Source organism: Pleurodeles waltl, chromosome 7 (genome assembly GCF_031143425.1).
Source record: "Pleurodeles waltl isolate 20211129_DDA chromosome 7, aPleWal1.hap1.20221129, whole genome shotgun sequence".
In the NCBI taxonomy this organism is placed as follows: Eukaryota; Metazoa; Chordata; class Amphibia; order Caudata; family Salamandridae; genus Pleurodeles; species Pleurodeles waltl.
This window is the reverse complement of record NC_090446.1, coordinates 1,026,430,566-1,026,458,306: the sequence shown is the minus strand read 5'-3', so window position 1 is coordinate 1,026,458,306 and position 27,741 is coordinate 1,026,430,566. Positions and strand designations below refer to the sequence as shown.

Below are 27,741 nucleotides of genomic sequence, written 5' to 3'. Positions count from 1 at the left end.
TTTTCTCTCCGAAGGCTGGCAAGTCAGATTCCACCAAAACGAGGCGGCAGAGAGGCAGCTTTTAATTCTGCTTGCAGGAAGCAGGAAGAGCAGTCAGTCATAAATTCTTTTATTTGGCTTAAACCTTAAAAGTATAAAAACAATGGGTTGCACAAAATTCATTATAAAAAAATCCTATCCCATAAACAATAAATTATACAAAGTGCATTAAAAGTTTCTTATTACATTATGCAATCACATACAAAGTTCTTAATTCATTCTAATTCTTATCAACCAACTCTATTTACATAATTCATTAAATTATTCTAACCTTGAATAAATTTCATTTTCCTTCTAATCCTTCAAGGTACAGCATGCCCACCAAATTGACCCACATGTGATTCTAATAGGGCTTACATCCTTCCAGTTTCATAAAGTGCAATTTTCAATATAAAATGCTCTGTATTTTACTTAACGCCTCACTATAACTTGGCAAATTTTATATGTTACCATCAGCCAATATACTTTTAAATAATCAATTTACAGCAATTTAGGGCCAGATGTAGCAAGATATGATTTTGCGACTCGGAAATTGTGAGTCGGTGGGACTCGCAATTTCCGATTCGCAAAATCGTATGCAGAATGGTGTCTCAGACACCTTCTGCGAATCGCAAGGGGGTCGCAAAGACCCACCTCATTAATATTAATGAGGTGGGTAGCAATTTGCGATCCCCTTGCGATTCCCTGCATTCACAGGGATGGTGGCCTGCTGGAGACAGCAGACCTCCATGTCTGTGACTGCTTTTTCAATAAAGCAGTTTTTTTTTTTTGTATTGCAGCCCATTTTCCTTAAAGGAAAACGAGTTGCAATACAAAATAAAAAATGAAACCATTTGGTTTCGTTTTATCAGAGTAAGCATTGTTCCATAGGACCACTGCCTGCTCTGAAAAAATATTTTTGGCGACATTCACAAAGGGGAAGGGGACCCCTTCCCTTTTGCGAATGAGTTAGCACCCACTTGACATGGGTGCTAACTGCGAATTGCTTTGCGACCGCGTTCGCGGTCACAAAGCAATTCTGCATTGCGGTGCGAATCGCAAATAGGAAGGGAACACCCCTTCCTATTTGTGAGTCGCATTCCCATTTTGCAAGTCGGTACCGACTCGCAAAATGGGAATGTGCATTGCGATGCGCGATTTGGATGGCGCAAACTGCGAATTTCGCAGTTTGCGCCATGCAAAACGCTTTCTACAACTGGCCCTTAGTCTCTTCACTTACCTTTACTACCTACCTTACACCGGACCCTATAAGTTCAGTTAAAACCCCTCTTAATCCAGTTAAAAACTGACCTAATGCACAAGTTACATTCAGAAACCTCATGTCGACAAGTAACTTGAGCGCTTGATCCCGATTAATAATATTATACTCCTTAAAAATTGGTCTTAAAAACTTCTAACGCACTTCTAAAAGCCAAGAACAATCCAAAAGTAGATGTTGTGTGCTACATTTCTGTAGTAAACCACAAGTACAAAGTCCCCGGGTGTTCTTAAGAAATGATTTTACTTTGGGATCCCTATAACCTGGGTTAACCCAATTCTGAGCTGTAACACTGAGTACCTTAATCTTGGGTTGGGTAGAGCCACAATGTAGGGGAAATTTTCTGGATTCCTCCATCCACCCACCAGAGCCTGGGATGATATTTTACACTCCAGGTACCTCAGATCTATTTCTCTTGCCCTTTCCTTCACCATTATTCGTAGGTTCTGTTTCTAAATTTGTTCTCCACACCACTGGTTGCTGGGTAAGCCTAATAGGAAGCAAATATTTTCTAACCGTCCACTCACTTGTAATGCCCAGTATAACTCACTTGTTATTATTTCTTTTTTACACAATCTCGCAATCTTACATATCCCCCCATCTCTTATGCTTAACCAAAACTTCAATGCCACTTGCAGTCCCTGATAAGTCCATGCCTTCATTTGACATTCTGCTCTTATAGCTTGTAGCATACTTGAAGGAGGCAGCAATAGCATTCGCTTTACGCAGATGCCTTCTTCTGTCTCCCAATTTAATTTCCCCAAAAATGTTAAAACTTCTACCCCATATTGAAACTCGGTATGTACCATAGCATTAAAAGCAGAGATAACCGGCTGGAGGGAAGGTCCCCCATAGTTACTACTAAATTCCTTCAGTCCCCAAACCGATGATAGTGCTTTATTTTTTAGGGCTGCTATATGATCTTTCCATCTCAAATCTGAGTCAAACCACACGCCTAAATATTTGTATTTTTTTACCTTATCTATTTTTTCTCCTCCTAGAAGGTAAGTAACTGCACTCTTTTCTTTCCGTATTGACATTATTTTAGTTTTATCCATATTTACTACCATTTGTTTCCTTTGGCAATAGGAGTAAAACACCTCCAATTTCCTTTCCTTTCCTTTGTAGCCCTAGCTGCGTCATATCCACTATCACTAGATCATCAGCACATAGTAAACAGGAAACATGCACTCCATCCATTTTTGGGCATAGGTCTTTAGTCTCCTTCAGCAGCCCTGGCAAGTCTGACAAAAATAATGTAAATAATATTGGGGCCAACACACAGCCTTGGCGAGGTCCATTTATTATAGGGATCTTTTTTTAAAGTAAACCACTCGTATCTAAAATTACTTGGGCCCAGTTTTGTGTATGCAGACCCTGAAAGAGAAATAATAAATCCAAACTGATCCCAAACTGTTTTAGCATACCCCACAATAGTTTTCTGTCCACCAAATCAAATGCGGCACAAAGTCAACAAAACAGCAAAACAGGCTTCCTCGGATTTCAATTGATTTTTTTGCTAAAGACCACAGATTATAGCAGTGGTCAATTGTCGAGTGCCCTTCTTTAAACCCGCCTTGTTCAACTGTTATCAGATCATTTTCCTCTGCCCAATCTTTAATCAATCCCAGCAGTATCTTTGTAAATCCCTTTTCTCCTACATCTAATAAGCTTATCAGACGGTAATTTTTTTGTTGTGTAGGGTCCTCCTTTTTGTGCATCGGTCTTATCATAGCACCCTTCCAATTCTCTGGGAAACACCCGTAATCAAGAATTTTACAAAATGTAGTATGACCCACCAATCAATATTTTTTTTTTTATTATTGCTGGGAGATTGTCTGGGCCTGCCGCTTTGGTTAGTTTAAGTGCTACAATGGTTTCTTTGATCTTTTGTGGGACAAAAGCTAATCTCATCTCCTCACCAATCTTCTTAGTAGCTCCATATTCTTCCTCAGCGACAGAACCTTTATATGTAGTAGACAAGTATTTATACCAATCCTCTTCTCCAATCAGACACTGCAAAGTTCCTGACATTTTCCCCTCCATTACTAACTGCCAAAACCCCTGATATTCTGTGTGCTTATCACCTCAATCATTGTATCCCAATTCTTCTTAACATATGCCCGTTTCCTCTGTCTTATAATTAGTTTCTAACGTTGTTTTGCCCGGCAAAGCTTCTCTTCAATAACCACAGAAGGTCTTTTCTTATTTTCCCTTTCTACTCTTCGCACCTTTCACTTTTTGTACCTGTACTCCCAATTAAACCAACTATTGCTATTATTAATCTTATCTGGTTCTCCCTTCGTCTTTCCCTCTTGCGATATTTTTTATTTAGTTTTCAAGCAGTCAACCTTTAGCGCAATACCTCTATTATAGCCTTTGAACATATCTTTTGGATCTTCTTCCATTCTAAGATTTGGATAGTTTACTATCAGTTCATTAAGCGCTTTCAAACTACTTTCTGTGAGTCGGGTCGTTATCCTGAAAGGGTACTCAACCTGCACTATCAGCGCCTTTTCTCTTTTTTTTTATTTTTATCCGCTGACCGAATTGTTAAACGGAGTGGCCAATGGTGCCTACCCTCTATATACTCAACTCCGAAGTCCAACACCTCTCCAAAAAAAACAGGTATTTATGAAAGCATAGTCAATAGGGCATGCCTGGTTGCCTACACGAAAGGTCTGTTTTGCCAGGCAATCCAAATTCATACGTCTGTTTAAACAGAACATACCTAGTGAACCTAAGATTCTTACTAAGGACAAATCGCGGGCAGAACATTCTACATTGGAAAAGATGCTATTTGGGATTTGTGCAGCTACCAGTAGCTCCTTGTACAATTTATGAGTACTTTTGGGATCAAGTTTGTGATTAAAATCTCCCAGCATTGAAATCACATATCCTGCTTTACCAATACATAGTGATACCAAATCTTCTTCAAACAGCACCCGCTGGATGTCATAATCATGGATATACCCCAGTTGTATATACACATTAATTATCATAAGCTGTTTTGAACCTCCTATTGTATTGTAAAAATCTACATGGCCTGCCAATAACCAGCAACATTTGTTTTTTATTTCTGTGATTATGTCGCTATTCTAGTTGAGGCTAAAGTTATTAGGCCCCCAGACGGGCGGCCTAACCCTTGCTGTGTTGCTCCCATAAAAAGCCTCATAAAACCATCTACTGGTTCAGGTTCCTCGCACAGTCAAGTTTCCTGGAGACACAATATATCATACTTTTCTAACCCTCCCTTAAATGGGTCTTGTTTTAAATGTTTTTTATAACCCCCCCAAATTCCAGGAAAAAATCAGATGGCTGTGCGCAAGGCTTAATTCCTTACGCAGGGCTTAATTCCTAGCAGGGAGATCAGGAATTCCCTCGGTGAATTCAGTGGCCTCAGGAACTCTCTCCATGATAAGAAACGTCGCAGCACTGCAGCGCGGCCATAACATGTCCGACTCACGACGCGCGTCCTTCCCTCTGCATCTGTGGTTAGCCGCGGAGCATGACGGGAGCTCCTACGCAGCCCTGTTTGCATTTCTTAATGGTCAGGGTACCTAAGGGTCTTGATGAATCTACAAGCCCTATATATCCCGGCAACCAGAAGAGTCCAGCAGATATAACGGTATATTGCTTTTGAAAATCTGACATTGCAGGAAAAAATGACAGAGTAAAACATGGAGAGAAATGGCTGTTTTTTCACCTCAATTTCAATATTTTTTTATTTCTATTTCTGCTGTTATTTTATGTAGGAAAAACATTGTAGGATCTACACAAATGATCCCTTGCTGAAGAATTCTGTCTACTTTTCAGAAATGTTTAGCTTTCAAGGATCAAAAATTGGTTTCACACCCATTTCTGTCACTAACTGGAAGGAGGCTAAAAGCACACAAAAATGTAAAAATGGAGTAGGTCCAAGTAAAATACCAAAATTGTGCTGAAAAATGTGTTTTTCTGATTCAAGGCTGCCTGTTCCTGAAAGCTGGGACGATGGTGATTTTAGCATCACAAACGCTTTGTTGATGCCATTCTCAGGGATAAACCCACAAGCCTTCTTCTGCACTGTATTTTGGCCAATTAATTGGTCTCCTCCAGGGGAACCCACAAACTCTGGGTACCTCTAGAATCTCTAGGATGTTGGAAAAAAAGGACACAAATTTGGCATGGGTAGCTTATGCGGACTAAAAGGTTATGAGGGCCTAAGTGCAAACTGCCCCAAATAGCCAAAAAAAAAGGCCTGGTACCTGAGGGGGAAAAGTCCAGCAGCGAAGGGGTTGAAACAGGGAATTAGCCACTGCCATATCTAGACTTGAATCCTCAACCTTCATTGTAAGGGTCCACGACCTTAACCACTAGCCCACAGGTGACTCTACACAATGCATTCTGCAGACATATATATGACATTCATCCCAAAGTGTTTCTTGAGAAAAGAAAGGTAAATGTTCCTTCACTAGAAATGCTTAATATTCAAAACACAAGTAAAGAATAGACACACTGACACAAGATACAAAGATCTGAGCCTCCATCCCACTGCAGAACAGTACAAGAGCTTTAACAGTACGTTAAAATTTACTCTGTGTTGCTTTTCATCAAAATGTAACTATAAAATTCGAAACAAACATCTTGCTGGAGTGACACTTTGAAGTCATTGTATGCAGAGAACATTGCAATACCAATCTTTCTCTCTCTCTCATCTATCCCACTATGGGATGGAAGAGAGAGAGAAAGAGAGAAGGTGTGAGATTGAGACAGAGAGAGGCACTTAAGAGACTGGCACAGAGAAAATGAGAGAGAGAGAAAGTAAGAGAGGGGATTAGGCATTGATGAATGATATATTTAGAATGAGATCTTTCTTGACAAATCGAAGGAAAATGTATTTGTCACATAAATTTCCGTATGTACTTTTAATATTTGAAGTTGAAAAGAAATTAATGCAGGGAAATGACCACTAACACATATAAAGGAGAACCCTGAACCTTCAGCTTAAGGATCTAAGAGTTTAACCACAAGCCCACAGGTGACTCTCTACCATCACTGTCCAAACATAGGTATGACATTCAACCCAAAGGTTGTGATGGGAAAAAGACGTAAATGTTCCATCAATAGTGTTGTGAAGTGCCCTTTTTGCATGGTCATCCCCCACTTTTTGATGCTTGATGCTGTTGTTTTTGACCTGGTAGTGGACTGAGGCCTGCTAACCAGACCAGGGTGCTCTTTCCCTTAAAATGTATGGCAATGTGCATAGGCCAATTGGCAAATGCTATGTTAAGTTGCTTATATAGCGCATGGCTACCCGAAAGCCTCCCAGCGCTGAACGTGAAACTCTGTGAAAATGTATGAGACCAGACTCTGAAACAGCTAGGTTTTAAGTGCTTTCTGGAAGTTAAGTTCATTGCTGGTTAGCCGCAGGCTAATGAGAAGAGAATTCCACAGTTTAGCACCAAGATATGACATAGTAGTACCTCCCCATCTTGATTTTTTTACTTTAGGTATAATGGCCAATGCCGCTGATGAGGACCTAAGGTGTCTGTTAGGTTGATAAAAAGATGCAAGGGTCCTTAGAAGAGGAGGACCTCTATTATATAGGGACTATGAATACAGCACACTGTTTTAAACTATATTCGCTGTTCCACTGGGAGCCAATGAAGAGAGGAGAGAGCAGGTTTAACAGAAACGTGCCTGGGTATCTCCAAAAGAAGACAAGCAGCGGCGTTCTGAACCACCTGCAACCTTTTTTTGACATACTTAGGGGAACAAAGGTATAGTCCATTGCCATAGTCCAATCGGGATATAATAAGAGCCTGAATAATAAGTCTTTTTGCCACAAACGGAAGAATTTTAAAAACCTTCCTTAGAAGTCTCAATAGACCAAAGCAAGTCGAAGAAATTTTCTTAGCTTGATGTTCCATAGTAAGTCGGGGGTCCAACCAGATTCCTAAACTTTTAATGAAGTCCTTGGGAGGAGGCAATTCTCCCAAGGAACCAAGCAGTGAGGACAAAGATTTTACCACTCTTGTAAGACCCTAGTAATTGGCACCAGTGGTCCCTAGGGCAAGTGAGGTAAAAGGGTCACCAAGGCTGCAGACCTGATAGTGCTACCCTTTATGATCCGAGTAAAAGTGAGACTGCAGAGCTGCCATGAGCCTTCATGATCAGCCTGCTGCTTGAGTGTGACTCTGCCTACACCAGGTGCAGGCAGAGAGTCCCTTATCTGCCCATAGTATGGGTCAGTCTACCCTATGGCAGGCATTCTATAGCCCAGGAGGAAGGATGCACTGTACGATGAGTGAGGACATATATGCAAAGCCTATATAACCCCGTGATAGCATTTAAAATGCAATGCTACCACGAGTAACTGGCGGCCATAGGATAATATGGACTGGCATCTGGGCAGCTCCGTTATGACCTGGCCGATTACCCCCGTGTTTGGTATCAAACATCTTGCTTTTTAACCCTGAACATGATGCCCATGCACAGGATTAACTAGTATGTGCCCAGGTGGCTCCCTCAGAGATTTCCCAGCTCTCTGCTGTTTTGGGTTCTCTTGAGCCTCTGCCACCACAGATACGAGTCTGCCCTCCTTCTGGTTGTGGTAGCTATTCCACACGATGGGGACAAAGGGCCTGGGCAGGCAGGAGGTCATAATTCTTCCCTCCCAGGCTGGTTAGTGAGAAAAGGTAATCAAGACTGTGAGCCTCAAAGGCTTCACCCGTCCTTGAAGTGTAATTACTAGTCCCCCAGTGGAGGTTATAAGCCCTTCTCACCCTGGCCAGCATGACAGGTGTGAAAATTAGCTAGGGAAGAGGTGTACACCACCAAAAGGCTAGTCACATGTTTATAGTGGGCTAGGGGTCTGTACAGCCAAGGAAGAGTTCTGTCATCTTGGCAAACCTTAGGTTTAGTGGAATCTGGATAGGAAAGTGACCCACTCTCACACGAAGTGGTCACCACTGGGGTGGGCTTGCCGCAGGGACCAGTAGCCCATTGGCCACTGTCCCCATCACCCTTAATGCCCCCTAAAACCAGTTTTTAAGGGTCTCCCCTAGCACCAGAAAGTTAGATCTTACTTGCAATAAAGAAGAGGCACAAAGAAGAAACCAACAACAGGACCTGGACTCCTACCGCAGAGCGGAGAGAGGACCCAGAAGTGACTTACCTAGACCACCACTGGAACCGAGTGGCCAACATGTGCCCGAGGTGAAAGCTCATTGGTCCAAGCCAGAAGGAGCCAGTGGGCACCGAAAAGCCAAGGAAGACATTTCTTACTGACTTTGATCTCATTGTACAGAGAGAACATTGCAATACCAAGCTTTCTCTGTCTCTCTTCCATCTCATTATGGGATGAAGAGAGAGAGACAGAAAGAGAGAAAGTGAGTGATTGAGACAGAGAGAGGCACTTAGAGAAAGTGATTGACAGAGAGAAAATGAGAGAGAGAGAGAGATGGGGAGGGTTAGAAATTGATTAAAGATGGGATGGAAGAAAGAGAGAGAGAGAGCGAGAGAGAGAGAAAGTGATAGGGGATATTAGGCATTGATTAATGATATACTTAGAATGAGATATTTAAGGACAAATTGAAGAAAAAAATGAATTTGTCTCATCAAAACAGTGAGATCCCCTTTTGGTTTGTACCTTAAATATTTAAAGGTGAAAAGAAATTAAACCAGGGAAATGACCAATGACACATCTAGAAGAGAACCTTCACCCTTCAGTTAAGTGGTCTGAGATTTTAACCAAAGCCCACAGGTGACTTTCTATCATGGGCTCTCAGACATAGGTATGACATTCAGCCCAAAGGTTGTGATGGGAAAAAGATGTAAATGTTCCATCAATAGGCATGTTTAACAATCAAATCATGAGTAAATAAACAGACCCACTGCTATGAAAAAACAGGATTAGAACTTTCAACCTTCAGAGTAAAAGTACAAGATCTTTACCAGTAGGCCAAAAGTGACTCTTGTGTTCTGGGTATGAAAATTTAACTATAACATTTGAACCATACATCTTGCTAGTGTAACACTTTGAAGTCATCGATTGGAGAGACCACTGCAATGCCATTATCTCTCTTTTCTCTCTTTTCTTTCCCATTATGGGATGGAAGAAAGAGAGAGATTGAAAGTGAGATATTGAGACAGAGAGAGGCATTTAGAGAAAGAGATTGACAGATAGAAATTGAAAAGGAGAGAGATTGGTTTTTAGGCTTTGATGAATAAAATATTGAGAATGAGATATTGTCGAACAAATTGAAAAAGAAATGTATCTGTCAAGTAGATAGAGTGAGATCACCTTTCGGTATGTACTTTAAATACAGGAAGTTGAAAAGAAGTTACAGCAGGGAATTGCTCATGGTCACTTGAACCCCAAAATCTTCAGTGTAAGGGTCTTGAGACCTTAACCACTAGCCCACATGGGACTCAACAGCCTGTACCCTGCAGGCATAGGTAAGACATTCATCCCAAAGTTTTTCTTGGGCAAAAGAAGTAAATGGTCCTTCACTAGGAATGTTTAATATTCAAAGCATGAGTACAAATATAGACACACTAACACCAAATAACAATATGTAAACCTCCAACCAGCTGAATGACAGTACAAGAGCTTTACCAGTATGCTAGAAGTGGCACTGTGTTGCAGTTCATCAAAATGTAACTAAAACATTCAAAACAAATATCTTGCTGTTGTGACACGTTGAAGTCATTGTATGCAGAGAACATTGCAATACCAATCCTTCTCTCTCTCTTCCATCCCAGTAAGGGATGGAAGAGAGAGAGAAAGTGAGAGATTGAACCAGAGAGAGAAATTTAGAGAAAGAGACTGACAGAAATCCAGAGAAAGAGCGGGGGAGGTGGTTAGGCATTGATAAATGATGTACTTAAAATGAGATATTCAGGATAAATTGAACCAAAAATGTATTTGTTTTGTAAAAAGAGTGAGGTCACCTTTCGGTATGTACCTTAAATGTATGAAGTTGAAAAGAAATGAAACCAGGGAAATTACCAATGACACATCTTGAGTAGAACCCTCAACCTTCAGTTTAAGGGTCTGTGACTTTTACCGCAAGCCCAGAGGTGACTCTTGACTGTGTGTTGTCCAGACATTGGTATGACATTCAACCAAAACATTGTGACAGCTAAAAGATGTAAATGTTCGATCAGGAGGCATGTTTAACATTCAGAACACAAGTAAATAAACAAACACACTGCCACAGAGTAACAATACAGTAGGCCAGAAAAGACTCTGTTGTATTCAGTATGAAAATCTAACCATAACATTTGACCCAAACATTTTGTTATAGCAACTCTTTGAAGTCATTGAATGGAGAGACCATTGCAATTCCAATTGCTCTCTCTGTCCCTCATTTCTATCCCAGCGAGAAAGTGAGAGATTGAGACAGAGAGAGGCATTTAGAGAAAGAGATTGATGGAGAGAAATTGAGAAGACGAGAGTGAGAGAGCATCAGAGAGATCAGCTTTAGGCTTTGATGAATAATGTACTGAGAATGAGATATTTCTAGACAAATTGAAAAAAATGTATTTGTCAAGTACAAAGAGTGAGATCACCTTTCGATAAGTACCTTAAATGTTTGACATTGAAAAGAAATTAAAGCAGGATATTGGCCACTACCTCATTGAGACTTGAAACATTAGCCTTCAGAGTAAGGGTTTCAGACACTCACCACTAGCCCACAGGTGCTTCTTCACCATGCACTCTGTAGATGTAGGTATGACCTTCATCCCAAAGTTTTCCTTGGGAAAAAGAAGTAAATGTTCCTTCACTAGGAATATACACGAGTAAAAATAGACACACTGACAAACGATACCAAGATTTGAACCTCCTAATAACAGAATAACAGTACACAAGCTTTACCAGCAGGCTAGAAGTTGCTCTGTGTTGCTGTTTATCAAAATGTAACTATACAATTAGAAACAAACAACTTGCTGGAGTGACACTTTGAAGTCATTGTATGCAGAGAACATTGCAATACCAATCTTTCACTCTCTCTCTTCCCTGAGAGCTGAGAGATTGATAGAGAGAGAGGCATTTAGAAAAAGAGATCAAAAGAGAGAGAAAAAAGAGATTAGGCACTGATGAAGGATGTACTTGGAATGAAATATTTTCAGACCAATTGAAGGAAAACTGTATTTGTCTCATAAAAAGAGTGAGATCACCTTTCAGTATGTACCTTAAAAATTTGAAGTTGAAAATAAATGAAACCAGGGAAATTACTATTGACACACATTGAGTATAACCCTCAACCTTCAGTTTAAGGGTTAGAGACTTTAACCACAGTCCTGCAGGTGACTATAGACCATATACTGCCCAGACATAGGTATTACATTCAACCCAAAGTTTGTGATGGGAAAAAGACCTAAGTGTTCCATCACAAGGCATGTTTAACATTCAAAATATGAGTAGATAAACAAAAACACTGCCATGAGATAGCAGGATTAGAATCCTCAACCTATACAGTAAAAATTACAAGATCGTTACTAATAGGCCAGAAGTGATTTTGTTGTACTGAGCATGAAAACGTAACTATAAGATTTGAACCAAACATCTTGGTGGTGTAATGCTTCAAAGTCATTGAATGGAGAGACCATTGCAATATCAATCTCTCTCTCTCTTTTGCATCCCATTGTGGGATGGAAAAAATAGAGAGATAGAAAGTGAGAGACTGATACAGAGAGAGGCATTTAGAGAAAGAGATTGACAGAGAGAAATTGTGAGAGAGAGAGCAAGAGAGAGATCGGCTTTTAGGCTTTGATGAGTAATATACTGAGAATGAGATACTGCTTGACAAATTGAAAAGAAAAATGTATTTGTCAAGTAGAAAGAGTGAGATCACCTTTCAGTATGTACTGCTGGAGTGTATGCGGAGGCCACGCAGGACCCATAAACAACAACAACCACGTGGTCAATTTTGAGCTCAAAGTGCAACATTCAGTTAGAGTACGCAAACTACCCACTCTCTTACTTGGAGTACGCAAACTCCCTACTCCTTTACTTGGAGTACACAAACTCCCTACTCACTTCACACATTACACTTCACCGCAATTTAGCCAAAAGCATTGCAAGCGCAAACCCTACTCAAAAAACGTACTGTATACTTGTAAAACTACACTGGAATTTCATCTACCTCTACACTTCACAAACAACTCACAATGTGGGTAAACTTAAATTCCCCTCCTCATGAGGCAAAACCATGACTCTGCTACCATAACTGCTGGAGCACCCGCAGAGGTCTTCTTCTCGCCTCAGGTTCAGAAACCGCAAACACTCTGGTGAGACAACATGACTTATCCCACCACTAGAAGTTGACCGGATCTTGGGACTCAGTGAGAAGTGTGGTAATTGGATTCATTTATAACAAATCAATAACATATAAAAAATTAGCACTTTTAAACACCATCACAAATGTATGGGCCTGCACAAGTGTATGGAGACACTTGGTTAATTTATTGTCTGCTGTGAGGTGTTCGTCGATTGAGTGCTGTCGACAATACCAGTAGATTCCTTTAGAGTATGAGTTGTTGGTTGGTATTAGGTAAATCTTGAGTGCACAGGGAGAATCTGTATCAATGGGAGTGAGATTTGCAGATCAAATCTTACTTGCGTATGTGCGAAAGCCACAGCCATAAGAGTAGCTGTACAGCTTTCAAAGCATTTGAGTCCTACCCGTAGTAAGCAGACAGGTTTGATTTGTGTACTCACAATGTTTGCCTTTACTGTGTATGCATGAGAGGTTTACGAGATGGCTCTGAAATAAGTCGCAGTTACTGAGTGAAGTGTGATGTCATTCGGTCTGCTCTGGGATAGGGCAGTTATTGAGAAAAGCTACACACAGATTGGTTGTCAACACTGCACTGCTATAGGCTGAGGGTAGCTTGTGAAGAGAATTAAGGGATTGAAAATTATTTCCTGGTTTCGTAGAATTTGTGTTTGTGAATTAAGGTTGTGTAAAAATGAAGTTTTTCAAATCTTTAAGGAATGCACTGAGAGGAGATGTTTTATTCCAGTAAGAGAGGGTAAACCTACTCCATCTGAGGGTACATCAGCATTCGAGGTAATGGAGGAAAGAGAAGTCTTGACATGTCTATGGGTAAATCAGCTGTGTAAAATAACTAGGAAGGAAGGTATCTTACCTTTTTTTCTGTTACAGAACTTTCAATTTAAGAGTATTAGAGACTCTGAGGAGGGAGTTGTATAAACCGAAACCCCTTCCTAGACCTGCACAATTTGAAGCACTTGCCATTTGGGAATTCGTTGCGAGGCTGAAAGAGGCTCAGAAATTTGATAGAAGAATGAGGAAAGCAGAAAAGCAGAAGCTAGATGGGATGAAGGGCAGAGAATGTGGACAGCAGATACATTGCATGCAGTGAAACTATTCCCAGCAAAGCAATAACACAGGAAGGTGATGAAAGTGTAAAATCTAAAGCCAAAAAGAAACTTGCAGATGATATAGAGCAAACGTTAGATAAGCATAAAAGGATAACAGCCACGGAAAGTGATTCAGATGATGAATTTATAATTCAGTTGTTGCAAAATCGTCCCCACCGTATAATGCAGTTGGATCAGTTAATCAGAATGTAGCCCTGAGTATAGCCACATCCCCAGTTACACAAAGCCTGTTTGAAATAGCTTCAAATTGACCTACTGCTACTGCTGCACAGCTACCAGCGGTTTATCCGACAGTTCCAATTGCTAATACAGCCCAGAATGTCATAGTTCCAGTTATGCCACAGCCAGTTCAGAATCCAGGAATTACTCCATTTGAGTCTACACCTAATGTACAGACATCTCCACAAATTGTGAACCAGAGACAGACAATGCCTATGTATTTCCCAGTAACGACGCAACAGAATGCTGCCCAAAATAAGTTGGATCAGACTTTTGGTACAGTATTAACTGTTCAAGGTAAAGGAGTGATGTTCCCATCAAGTCAAATTAACTTGTCAGGACCAGATGTATTGACAATTCCCATGACAAGAGGTCCAGTTGTCCTGTTGTATGGCAAGGGTAATAATGAGAGTGGTCCACAGATTCCAAATCCAGTATCAACAATGAATTCTCCTTTTGGAACTAATGCAGAAATGGAGAAACTGAGCACTACTGTGCCAGGCATGACCCCTATCAATTCTTCTGGTTCCAATCAGCCATATCACAGTGTAGGTCTGTTGATTAACATGACATGTGCCTCATGCTCAGCAGGTTCATTTGTGCTGGCTCAGGAATAAGCTATGAGAGCCGCATATTCCACTGCTTACACCTAAAGATAGTAGAATTAATATTAGTTTACAGGGCTCAACAGCTCAACAATTAACTGAATGGTTAGACAGTTTAAGTGAAACATCAGCTTCAGGAAACACACAAGAGGGAGAAAAGACATTGAAAGTGGCTAGACTAAAAATTAAATTGAATTAAATGATTGAGAGAACACTTGAATCAGACAGATTAGATTCTTACAATGAAAATGAGTTGTGCTTCATGTGGAAGAATGTTAGACTATGGCCCTCATTATGACTTCGGCGGTCAAAACAGTTGACCACTGAAGTCACGCCCGCCAGGAGACCGCCAGTGATGGCGGTCTTAAGACTGCCATATTATGACTCCTGGCAGCGCTCCGCCATAAACTGGGTGGAGAGCTGCAAGCAGCCATACTGGCAGTCAACGGTCTAGTGGAGGTTGCTCCGCTGGCACTGCCATGTCATCACAACACCACCAGCCATAATACAACTTTGTAATCGGCGTGGTGGTGTTGTGTTGATGGGGTGTTGCGGGCAGAGCATGCCCCATGGACCCCATTTCCTCCCGGATGACCACCAGGTAAGGTAATCGACCGACAGGGGAGGGGGGGTGTTGAGTGTTGTGTGCATGAATGGGGGTGTGTGTGTGTGAATGGAGGGGAGTGTTGTGTGTGTTTATGTGCATGTGTGTGCAAGTGTCTGTGTGCTTGTGTGAATGCGTGTATGCAGGGGTGGGGGGAGTGTTGTGGCAACATTTGCATGTGTGTGTGAATGAGTGAGCATGGATGTGTGCGTGTATGTATGTATGTGTGTGTGGATGTGTGCCTATATGTCTCTATGTGTGGTGTGTGCATGTATGTGTGGTGAGTGGTGAGTGGGTGTGTGGATCGGGGAGGGGCCAGTACAGAGATTGGGGGAGGGGGTCAGTAAAGGGATCTGCTGAGGGGGGTCAGTATGGGGAACAGGGAGGGGGCGTCGCTGCTTGAGGGTCTGGGGGGCTGCTGATGGGGTCGGGGTGGGGGGCTCCTACAGGGAGGGGGAATTGGGGATTCCTGTAGTGGCTACAGGAATTAGTATTCCTGTCGCCAGTATCCTTACTGCCAGGGATTTTGTGGTAGGGTTGCCGCCACAGAATCCCTGGTGGTAAGGATACTCATTATACCGCCCGGCCAAAGGTGGTCAACCTTCGGCCAGGTGTCCCACCCCACTGGCGGTACAGGCGGTGAACTGGCTGAGATGCAGCCAGTTCACTGCAATGGTCATAATTTGGTGATCCTGCACCACCACGCTGTCACTGTGCAAGAAAAGTGTCCCAAGAGAGAGTTACGATTATTAGGCAGATGAATCCCCCAGTTACACAGAGAGATGTCAGAATGTTTTTGGGCATCGTGAGCTACTGTTCCCAATGGATCCCAAACTTTTCAGTAATTTCTAAACCACTGCAGAAGGTAACATACAAAGAGGTGGCAGACCCAGTTCCATTTGATGAAAAATAAATGAACACTTTTACTGAGTTGAGAGACGTTTGTGCAGAGCTATAGCCTTGGGAATGCCTGAATACACAAAAGGGTTGTCACTGTTTTTTCATGAATGTGATGGTTTGATACAGTTGCATGGAGGGAAGAACAGACCTGTGGCATATTTTTCCACCACATTGGATCCTGCCGCTGCAACTTTGCCCGGCTGTTTAAAAAATATGGCTTCCGCTGGTGTAAGTGTCATGACCACACAAACTTGCCAAGTCAAATCAAAGAAGTGCATGAGAAAAGCAAAGAGATATCCTCAGTGGAGACAGCAAAGCCCAAACTGGAAGAAGGTTTGCAGAGTAATCTTGCGCTTATTTCAAAGGAAGAATCAAGAAGAGAAGATCCAAGATGGCCGCTGTGAGTCCTGAAGGTTAGTTACAGTTCTAGTCTTGCAATCGGTTGGGTGCTAGGTTACGAGCTCTCCAGCTGGAAGCCTTGCACTTCAACTGAGGTCTGACAGGAATCAGCTGTGTGGAGAGAGAGCGCGCTTCAGAACAGAAACTCCTGTGAGGTAAAATTACATTTGAAGATTATATTACAGAAAACGGATAAATATTGTCAAGGTTTATTCGAAGAGTTTGATAGTAGACCGTTCCCATGGAAGTCGGCAAGGCTACAGAGTTAATGTATGAATTAACCTTATGTTTACAAGGTTCTTGTTTAAGATATTAAAGTCAAAGAAAAAACGAACTTTAAAAGAGCAAGTATCTACAAATGTCAAGGTTATCAACAAAGGCCAAGTTTAAAGGAGAAACGAACAGTTAACAAATAAGCATTTACAAATTCAATGGTAATAAACCAAAATAGAGTTTAAAAGAGAAACGAACTTAAAGAAACAAGCATTTACAACTACAAGTTATCGACAGATGTCGAAGTAAGGAAGGAGAAACTAACTGTAATAAACAAGCATTTACAAATAGAAGTTAGCAACAAATGTCGAAGTAAGAAAGGAGAAACAAACTTTAATAAACAAGCATTTACAAATACAAGTATTGACAGAAGTCACAATAAGACAGGAGAAATTAAATAACATCAGCTGATTTGAAGAACGCATTAAAACCAACTATATATATATATATATATAGCAACATAAAACCAATCTCTAACAAAGGTTGAGAAGTTCTTCCAGAATCAGTAATAAGCATTTTTTGTTAAGAAGAGCTATCATTTATAGAGAGAAGCAAGGCTACAGAAAGAATTAAGTGTTGAGAGTAGAAAGTGAAAAACTGATGTTGTATGTCCCTAGTAATTGCGACTGTGACTCTTGCAGGTGCTGTATCCAATCTTAGATGTGAAGAGGCAGACTGAGTACTGGCGTTCATCATCTCTGTGGCAGTCTCTCTACCATCCCATTCCCCTTTCCCCCTCCGGGGTACTCAGCACGAAGGATGATTATTCGTTGTGAGTAGCTCGGGTTGGGACTGAGGAGTTATCTTCTGCTTCTGAGAAAATCGAATTGAAGTATCCTGACAGTAAGCTCCAGTCAATGCGAAGGGATTGTGACGGGACACCCTTTAACAGTTTATGTCCCACACTCAGTTGACGTCTTTTTGACTCAAACAAAAACCCCAATATTTGACTAGTGGCCTTCTTACCCATGATCTGTTATTAATTCTTGACTTTCCCAATGTGACGATGAAAAGGTATTCGACTTTGAACTCTGCTACATTCTTTCCTGTTAATGTTGATGATCCAAATTAAGTTAATGAAATGGAACATGACTGCCTCAGTGTCACTGAACTATGCACCAACCCCAGACCTGATATTCAGGATATTCCTTTAGAGGATAATGATCAAGTTATATTTGTTGATGCCTCCTGTTTAAGAGAAAATGCGGCTACTCTGAGAGCTGGTTATGCAGTCTGCACCATCTCATGAGTGGTTGAAGTTTCATTGCTTCAAGGAGTCATTTCTGCCCAACTAGGTGAATTGGTTGCACTTACAAGAGCATGCTGTGTATCTGAGCAGCTCAAGTAGCAATATTCACAGATATTCTATTTCGACTTGGTGGTGTCCATTACTTAGGGCAGTTATGGCACCACAAGGTTTTATGACTCTTCAGGATCACCCATTCGAAATGGTGAGAGAATTCACAGTCTATTAATGTGTTGCAGTTAAGAAAACATTGGTTGTAAAGTGCACAACAAACCAGAGATCAAATTATTGGGAAATGCCTATGCTGACCAAATTGCCAGACATTGTGTACTCCATTGCACCACCTTCAATGAAGAGTGGGGTGGTGTAAGTGACACTGGTGAGACAAGTCAATGTTTCTTGATTTTCTTGGTTGATACCTGGGATGAAATTAAGCAATTTCAGGACGAGGCAACACAGAAGGTGGAGTAGAGCAGGTTGTGTACAAAGGGAGGAGGATAATGTTTGGATCTCAAGTTAAGGGTAAATAATGTTGTCAGATAGTTGACTTCAATGGCTAGGAATTATCATGGTCAAGTTCATTTCAGCAGAGATGCAATGCTTTACAAATTTAAACATACATGGTACAACCCCAGATTTAGGTTAATTGCAGAAGCAGTATGTCGCAGATGTGTTGCTCGTAATACGGCAGGCGGAGTCTTGCTGCCGGCGATGCAACCGCCTCTTCAGAGTCGGACTTCTGCCCCTAAATGGGCAAAAGTCCTCCAGTGACTCCAAATATAGCAGTCAGCAGATCGCCAGCACTAGAGGTCTGCTCGCTGCAGCGGCTTTGGCGGTCTTTGAAAATGACTCCTGAAGCCATAATGAGGGCATAGGTACAGAATATACAGAGGAGGGATGAGACTGAAATGGAGAATATGAGAAACAGATATTACAAGACCATGAAGAGAATTGAAAATTACCGGAGACCTAGACCTATGCTTTATCATATTACAAGACTTGAAGTTCTCTCTATGAGAATGAGAATGTCCTTTTGTGATAACACAAATTGCCGTTAGAGAAGAGACTGATAGAGATCAAATTTTACTAATATATTATTGGCATAGAAGTTAGTATATATATGATGACTTAGAAATCCTTAGAAATCCTCATTTAAAAGCCTAACAGAGTAATGAACACAGAAAAACAATTTAAATGTGCATTTATTTTTCTGCACACATGTATCTCATATTAATAGACTAATTTAAATCAATACAAGTATGATTAATGCATGTTCATTTAATACTCTTAATATAGTTAATTTCTACTGTTTCTCTAAAAATTATATTTTTAATATTAATTCATGCCAGTAGTTCACTTGAATATAAATGCACAATGTATTTCATGTTAAAACACAGTGTCAAATAAGAATGGAGGCCACATTATCCAACATATTTCTAATGTGCACAATTTTGTACATTTCATGTTAATTTCTCTGGTAGGCTTTTAAATGAAGGTTTGTAAGTCACCATATGTTAACTTCTATGCCACTCATGTATTAGTATAATTTGATCTCTATCAGCATGTACCTTAAATATGGGAGGTTGAAAATATGTTATAGGAGGGAATTGTCCACCGCCACAATTAGACTTGAACCCGTCACATTCATCCTAAAGCTTTTGATAGGAAAATACATCAATGTTCCTTCACTGGGAATATTTAATATTTAAAAGACGAGTAAATAAATAGGCACACTGCCATGAGATACCAATATTTGAATCTCCAACCACCTGAATAACCGTACAAAAGCTTTATTAGTGAGGTAGAAGTGACACTAGGCTACTGGTCATCAAAATGTAACTATCAAATTTGAAACAATCATCTTGCTGGTGTAACACTTTGAGTTCATTGTATGCAGAAAACATTGCAATCCTAATCTTTCTCCCTCTCTCTTCCATCCCATTATGGGCTAGAAGAGAGTGAGAGGAAGAGAGAAAGTGAAAGATTGAGACAAAGAGATGCATTAAGAAAACGAGATCGACAGAAAATGAGAAACAGCGAGGGGGAGGAGTTAGGCATTGATGAATGATATACTTAGAATGAGATATTTTCTGACAAATTGAAGGAAAATGTATTTGTCTCATAAAAAGATTGAGATCACCTTTCAGTATGTACCTTAAATAATTGAAGTTGAAAATAAAATAAAACATGAATTGGCAACATTTAGACTTGAATCCATAACCTTCACTGTAAAGGTTTGAGATCTTAACAACACTAGCCCATGCCTAATCCTTCCACATAAACTCTCTAGACATAGGTTTGACATTCATCAAAAACATTTTGATGGGAAAAAGACGTAAATGTTCCTTCGCTAGGAATGTTTAATATTCAAAACACAAGCAAATAAAAAGACACAACTCCACAAGATACCAAGATTTGAACCTCCAACCAACTGTATAACAGTAGAAGAACTTTACCAGTAGGCTAAAAGTGAGTCTGTGTTGCTGCTTATCAAAATGTAACTATAAAATTCGAAACAAACATTTTGCTGGTGTGATACTTTGAAGTCATTGTATGCAGAGTATATTGCAATACCAATCTTTCTCTCTCTCTCTCTTCCATCCCATTATGGGATGGAAGAGAGAGAGAGAAAGAGAGGAAGTCAGAGACTGACAGAGACAGGGGCACTTAGAAAAAGAGATCGAAAGAGAGAATTTAGAATGAGATATTTCTGGACAAATTGAAGGAAAAATTTACTTGTATCATAAGAGTGAGATCACCTTTCAGTATGTACTTTAAGTATTTGAAGTTAAAAATAATTTAAAGAGGGACATGACCATTGCAAACCTAGAGAAGAGCCCCCTACCTTCTGTTTAAGGGTCTAAGACTTTTATCACAAGCCAACAGGTGACTCTCTATCATGCACTGTCCAAACATAGGTATGACATACAATCCATGGGTTGTGATGGGAAAAGATGTAAACATTCCATCACTAGGCATGTTTAACATTGAAAACATGAGTAAATAAACATACACACTACCATGGGAAAACAAGAACATTCATTGTAACAAAACAAGAACTTTACCAGGAGGCCAGAAGAGACTCTCTTGTGCCAGGCATGAAAATTAACTATAACATTTGAACCAATCATTTTGCTAGGGTAATGCTTTGAAGTCATTGTATGGAGAGACCATTGCAATACCAATCCCTCTGTCTCTTTTTTTCCATTTCATTATTGGATGGAAGAACAAGAGAGAGAGAAAGTGAGAGATTCAAGCAGGGAGAGGCATTTAGAGAAAGAGATTGACAGAGAGAAATTGAGAGAGAGAGGGCAAGGGAGAGATCAGCTTTTAGGCTTTGATGAATAATAGACTGAGAATGAGATATTGCCTGACAAATTGAAGAGAACAATGTATTTGTCAAGTACAAAGAGGGAGATCAACTTTCAGGACGTACTTTAAATATTTGAAGTTGAAAAGAAATTAAAGGAGGAAATTACACACTGCCACATCTAGACATGAACCCTTAACCTTCAAGGTAAGGGTCTAAGACCTTAAACACTAACCAACCAGTGCCTGTTAATAATGCATTTTGCAAACATAGGTAGGACATTCATCCCAATATGTTTCTTGGGAAACAGATGTGAATGTTCCTTCACTATGAATACTTAATGTTCAAAACACAAGTAAATAAATACTCACACTGACAGAAAATAGCAGGATTTGAAGCCCAGCCCAATTGAAAAAAGTCCAAGTGCTTTACCAGTTGGCTAGAAGTGCCTCTGTGCTGTAGGCTCTCAAAATGTAAGTATAAAATTCAAATCAAACAGCTTGCTGCTGTGACATTTTGAAGTCATAATTGCAATACCAATCTTTATCTCTCTTCCATCCCACTATGGGACGGAAGAGAAATAAAGAAAGTGAGAGATTGACACAGAGAGAGGCATTTCGAAAATGAGATAGAGAGAGAGAGAGAGAAAATAAGAGAGAAAGGGGGGTAGGCATTGATGAATGATATACTTAGAATGAGACATTTCCGGACAAATTGAAGGAAAAATGTATTTGTGTCATAAAAAGGGTGAGATCACTTTTCGGTACATGCCTGAAATATTTCAATTTGAAAACAATTTAAAACAGGGAAATGGACAATAACACAACTACAGTTGAACTCTCAGTCTTCAGTTTAAGGACCTAAGACTTTAACCACAAGCCCAGGTGACTCTCTACTGTGCGTTCTCCAGACAGAGGTATGACATGCAAAGTTTGTGATGGGAAAAAGACATAAATGTTCCATCACTAGGCATTTTTAACAGTACTGGAACCTTCAAAGTACAAATACAAGATCTTTACCAGTAGGCCATAAGTGACTCTGAAGTGCTGAGTATGAAAACGTAACTATAACATTTGAACCAAACATCTTGATTGGGTAACACTTTGAAGTCGTTGTATGGAGAGACCATTGCAATACCAATCTCTCTCTCTCTCTCTTTTCTATCCCATTATGGGATGGAAGAAAGAGAGAGAGAGTTAGAAAGTGAGAGATTCAAACAGATCGAGGCATTTTGAGAAAGAGATTGGCAGCAAGAAATTGAGAGAGAGAGCAAGAGAGAGATCAGCTTTTAGGCTTTGATGAATGATAGACAGAGAATGGGTTATTGCCATACAAATGGAAAAGGAAAATGTATTTGTCAAGCACAAAGAGTGAGATCACCTTTTTGCATGTAGAAAGAATATCTGAAGTTGAAAAGAAATTAAAGGAGGGAACTACCCACTACCATATCTAGACTTGAATCTTTAACCTTCAGTGTATGGGTCTGAGACCTTAACCACCAGGTAGCCCACTGGTGCCTGTTAACCGTGCTCTCGGCAGACATAGGTAGGACATTCATTCCACAGTGTTTCTTGGGAAAAACACGTAAATGTTCCTTCACTAGAAATATTTAATATTCAACACACAAGTCATTAAAAAGACACACCGACAGGAGATACCAAATATCTGTACCGCCAACCAACTGAATAACAGCACTACAGCTTACCAGTAGTCTAGAAGTGATTAGGTGTTCCTGTTTATCAAAATCTAACTATAAATTTTGAAACAAACATCTTGCTGGTGTGACGCTTTGAAGTTATTGTATGCACATAACATTGCAATACCAATCTTTCTCTCGCCCTCTTCCATCCCATTATGGGATAGAACTGGGAGGGAGAAAGAGAGAAAGTAAGAGATTGAGACAAAGAGAGGCATTTAGAGAAAGAGACTGACAGATAGAAAATGAGGAACAGAGAGGGGGTTGGGCATTGATGAATGATGTAGTTAGAATGAGATATTTTCTGACAAATTGAAGGACACGTGTATTTGTCTCGTAAAAAGAGTAAGGTCATCTATCGGCATGCACCTTAAATATTTGAAGTTGAAAAGAAATTAAAAGAGGGAAGTGTCCAATACCACATTTAAATTTGAACCCTTAACCTTCAATGTAAGGGTCTGAGACCCAAACCACTAGCCCACAGTTCACCCTCCTCCCTAGGCTCTCCAGACATAGGTTTGACATTCATCCGAAAGCTTTTAATGGGAAAAAACGTTAATGTTCTTTCACTAAGAATATTTAATATTAAAAAAAGGAGTAAATAAATAGAGACACTACCACATGATACCAAGATTTGAGCCTCCAACCAACTGAATAACAGTACAAGAATTTACCTGTAGACCAGAAATGAATCTGTGTTGCTGTTCATCAAAATGTATATGTAAAATTTGAAACACACATTTTGATGGTGTGACACTTTGAAGTCATTGTCAGAGTATATTGCAATATAAAACGTTCTCTCATCCTGCTTTCATTCCATTATGGGATGGAGAAGAGAGAGAAAAAGAGAGAAGGTGAGAGATTGACACAGAGAGAGACAGAGCAAAAATAAGAGAGAGGGGGATTAGGCATTGATTTCTGATATACTTAGAATGAGATATTTCTGCACAAAATAAAGGAAAAATGTCTCATAAAAAAAGTGAGATCACCTTTCTGTATGTACCTCAAATTTTTGAAGTTGAAAAGCAATTAAAACAGGAAATTTGCTACCACCAGAGATAGAGTTGAACTCATAATTGTTAATATAAGCCCATAGACCAGTGGTTCCCAACCTGTGGGCCGGGGACCCCTGGGGGTCCGCGAAGCCTCATCAGGGGGTCCGCAGCTGATTAAAAAATTTAATAATATTAGGTCCCAGCTATCAGTATTGACTCAGTGGGTGTCCCTCGGTTCCAATAATGATTCAGTGGGGTGTCCCAGGGCTCCAGTATTGATAACATGGGGGTCCACAGAAGTGAAAAGGTTGGGAACCACTGCAAGACTAACCTTTTCCATGAATTCTCCAGACATTGGTTTGACATTCATCTGAAAGCTTTTGATGTGAAAAAGATGTAAATTTTCCTTTACTAGGAATGTTTATTATTCAAAACTAAGTAAATGAATAGATAACACTGCCACGAGATACCACAATTTGAACAGCAAACCAACTGAATAACAGTACAAGAACTTTGCTAGTAAGCTGGAAATGAGTCTGTGTTGCTATTCAGAAATTGAGACAGCGAGAGGCATTTAGAGAAAGAGATTGACAAGTAGAAAATGAGAAACAGAGAGAGGGGATCAGGGGGGACTTAGGCATTGATGAATGATGTACATAGAGTGAGATATTTTCTGACAAATTGAAGGAAAATTGTATTTGTCTCATAAAAAGAGTGCGATCACCTTTCAGTATGTACCTTGAATATTTGAAGTTGAAAAATAAAATAAAACCAGGAACTGGCCACCAACACATTTAGACTTCAACCCTCAATCTTCAGTGTAAGGGTCTGAGACCTTAACCACTAGCCCAGAGTTGACCCTTCTCCATTGGTTCTCCAGACATAGGTTTGACATTGATCCAAAAGCTTTTGGATGGGAAAAGGACGTAAATGTTGTTTCACCAGGAATGTTTAAGATTCAAAACGCGAGTAAATAGATAGACACACTGCCATGAGATACCAAGATTTGAACATCCAACCAACTGAATAACAGTACAATAACTTTATCAGTAGGTTAGAAATGAGTCTGTGTTGCTGTTTATCAAACTGTAACTATAAAATGAGATACAAACATTTTGCTGCTGTGATGTCATTGTATGCAGAGCATATTGCAATACCAATCTTTCTCTCTCTCTCTCTTCCATCCCATTATGGGATAGAAGAGAGACAGAGAAAGAGAGAAAGTTCCCATTACAGCAAGTAAGAGAGAGAGTGAGAGAGAGAGGCATTTTGAAAAAGAGATTGACAGAGAGAAAATAAGAGAGAGGGGTTTAGGCATTGATGGATGGTTTCCTTAGAATGAGATATTTCTTGACAAAGTGAAGGAAAAATGAATTTGTGTCATAAAAAGAGTGAGATCACCTTTCGGTACATACTTAAATATTTGAAGATGAAAAGAATTTAAAGCAGGGAAATGACCCAAGACACACATAGAGTAGATCGCTCATCCTTCAGGTTAAGGGTTTGAGACTTTATTCAGAAGCCCACTGGCAACCTTTTTACCTGCAATCTCCAGACAAAGATATGACATGCAACCCAAAAATTGTGATGGAAAAAAGACGCAAATGTTCCATCATCATGCATGTTTAAAATTCAAAACACAAGTAAATAAACAGACATGCTGCTATGAAATAACAGGATTAGAACCTTCAAAGTAACAATACAAGATCTGTACCAGTAGGCCAGAAGTGACACTGTTGTGCTGGGCATCAAAACGTAACTATAACATTTGAACCAAACATCTTGCAAGGGTAACGCTTTGAAGTCATTGTATGGAGAGATCATTGCAATACTAATCTCTCTCTCTCTCTCTCCCTTCCACCCCATTATGGGATGGAAGGGAGAAAGAGAAAGTGAGAGATTCAAACTGAGAGGGGCATTTAGAAAATGAGAGTGACAGAGAAACATTGAGAGAGAGAGCAAGAGAGAGATCGGCTTTTAGGCTTTGATGAATAATAGACTGAGAATGAGATATTGCTGGGCAAATTGAAAAGAAAAATGTATTTGTCAAGTACAAAGAGTGAGATAACCTTTTGGTATGTACCTTCAATATTTGAAGTTGAAAAGAAATTAAAGTAGGAAATTAGCCTCTCCCACTTCTAGACTTCAACTCTTAACCTTGAGTGTAAGGGTCTAAGATTTTTAACCACTAGCCCTCATGAAATAGCAATCACGCATTTGGTAGACATAGGACATTCATCCCAAAGTGTTTCTTGAGAAAAAGATGCAAATGTTCCTTCACTAGGAATGATTAATGTTCAAAACACAAGTAAATAAATAGACACACTGACAAGAGATACCAAAATTTTAACCTCCAACCAACTGAAAAACAGCACTCAAAAATGTTGATGCTATTGCCCCCTACTCTGCGCCATGGTGCACTGTATTTGCAATACCTCGCACACCTGGTGGCAGTAGAGGGACGCTAAGGGGTGCAAGGAAAGTGGTGCTGCACTGGGTGCAGCACCCACTTTTCTTAAATATGCACCTATGTACTTCCCCACCATCCAAGAAAAGAAACTGGAGCCTGACAAACTTGTGTGCAAGGGTGGTTTTGACAAGAACATTTCTAGTTTCTTTCCTTTATATGCGACAATGTCCCTCTTTGGAACACGTTGGTGGCAATTCCCTGTCATGACATTAGGTCTATGACTGACTGGAAGAATGGCATGGGGCCAAACTATGTTGTTTAATCAGTTCAGCCTGTTCTCATTGGTTTAGTGTCTCTGTGGTTTCAGAGGCATTCAGCCCTGTTGTGAAGGTCTCCCATTGTCAGACGGGTGTAGAGCTTAAACAAACATATTATGTGTCCAGCCTATCCTTTCAATTGAAGCTCCGCTGTTGGACTGTAGGACTTAAGCTTCCAAATACGTTTTTCAAAAACTATTAATTTAGATAGTCATTTGATCATCAAAATTGTCTTGAATTTTAGGGATATCTAGAAAGTAAACTTTTCTCCTGTAATTAGGTTAAGGAACTGGCTTTTGTACGCAAAGGAAAGACTGGAAACCACCTGTCCAAGTTACAAGTGCAAGGATACATTGAGCAGACTGGACGGATCTAGTGTATCAAATGCACACATACGTTGGACTGACTGGGCTTATCTAGTGAATCAAGTGCGTAAATACATTGGCCAAAGTGAGTGGATCCAGTTTATCAAGTAGAGATACACATAGGGCACACTTGGCTGGGTCTAGTATATCAAGTAGAAATAGATTTGCATTGCGCAGACAAGATGAATCGAGTGTTTGTTTCCTGTTATCAAATTCTCTGTTTTTATTGGTCTAACACCCCACAGTTCAACTCGATGAGAAAATATTTATTTAGTATGCCTCAGCTGCTCAGAAGCAGGGCAAAATAAATCTATTTAAGTACCCGAATCATGGTCCAGGAAACGTACCTTATTGAATAACACTTCCATTTGATTGTTCCAGCTTTCAGATCCCAGCAGTTCTGAAAGCACCTTCTGAAATTCTGGCAGAGTTAGGTTTCCAGGATGCTGGCTTCTTTGTGGGCGTTTTCTACAGCAATGTTTCCCACTGGTTTCGTGGTGTTTCTCCTCTTCCAGGAGGTGGTGGTTAGCGAACGCCTCTTCTAGGAGCCGCAAATCGGCCAGCTGCAGTACCTCTTCCAGTCGCAGCTGCTCAGTATGGTCGAAACTTTGAACACAAACAGATGTGAGGCATAACTGATCGATTCTCGATAAACAAAAGGTTACTTAAATCAGTGGAGATGATACCTCTACATATTCTTTAGGTATG

The 27,741-nt window shown here is 40.2% G+C and overlaps 1 protein-coding gene across 1 annotated transcript in view; it reads right to left on the bottom strand.

The window, feature by feature from the left end:
* LOC138245864 (cilia- and flagella-associated protein 337-like) overlaps window positions 1-27,741 on the bottom strand; it is a 1,005,044-nt gene that overhangs the window by 740,795 nt on the left and 236,508 nt on the right. The window contains 1 exon segment of the mRNA XM_069199842.1: window positions 27,381-27,639. Coding sequence (XP_069055943.1) covers window positions 27,381-27,639 — 259 coding nt within the window.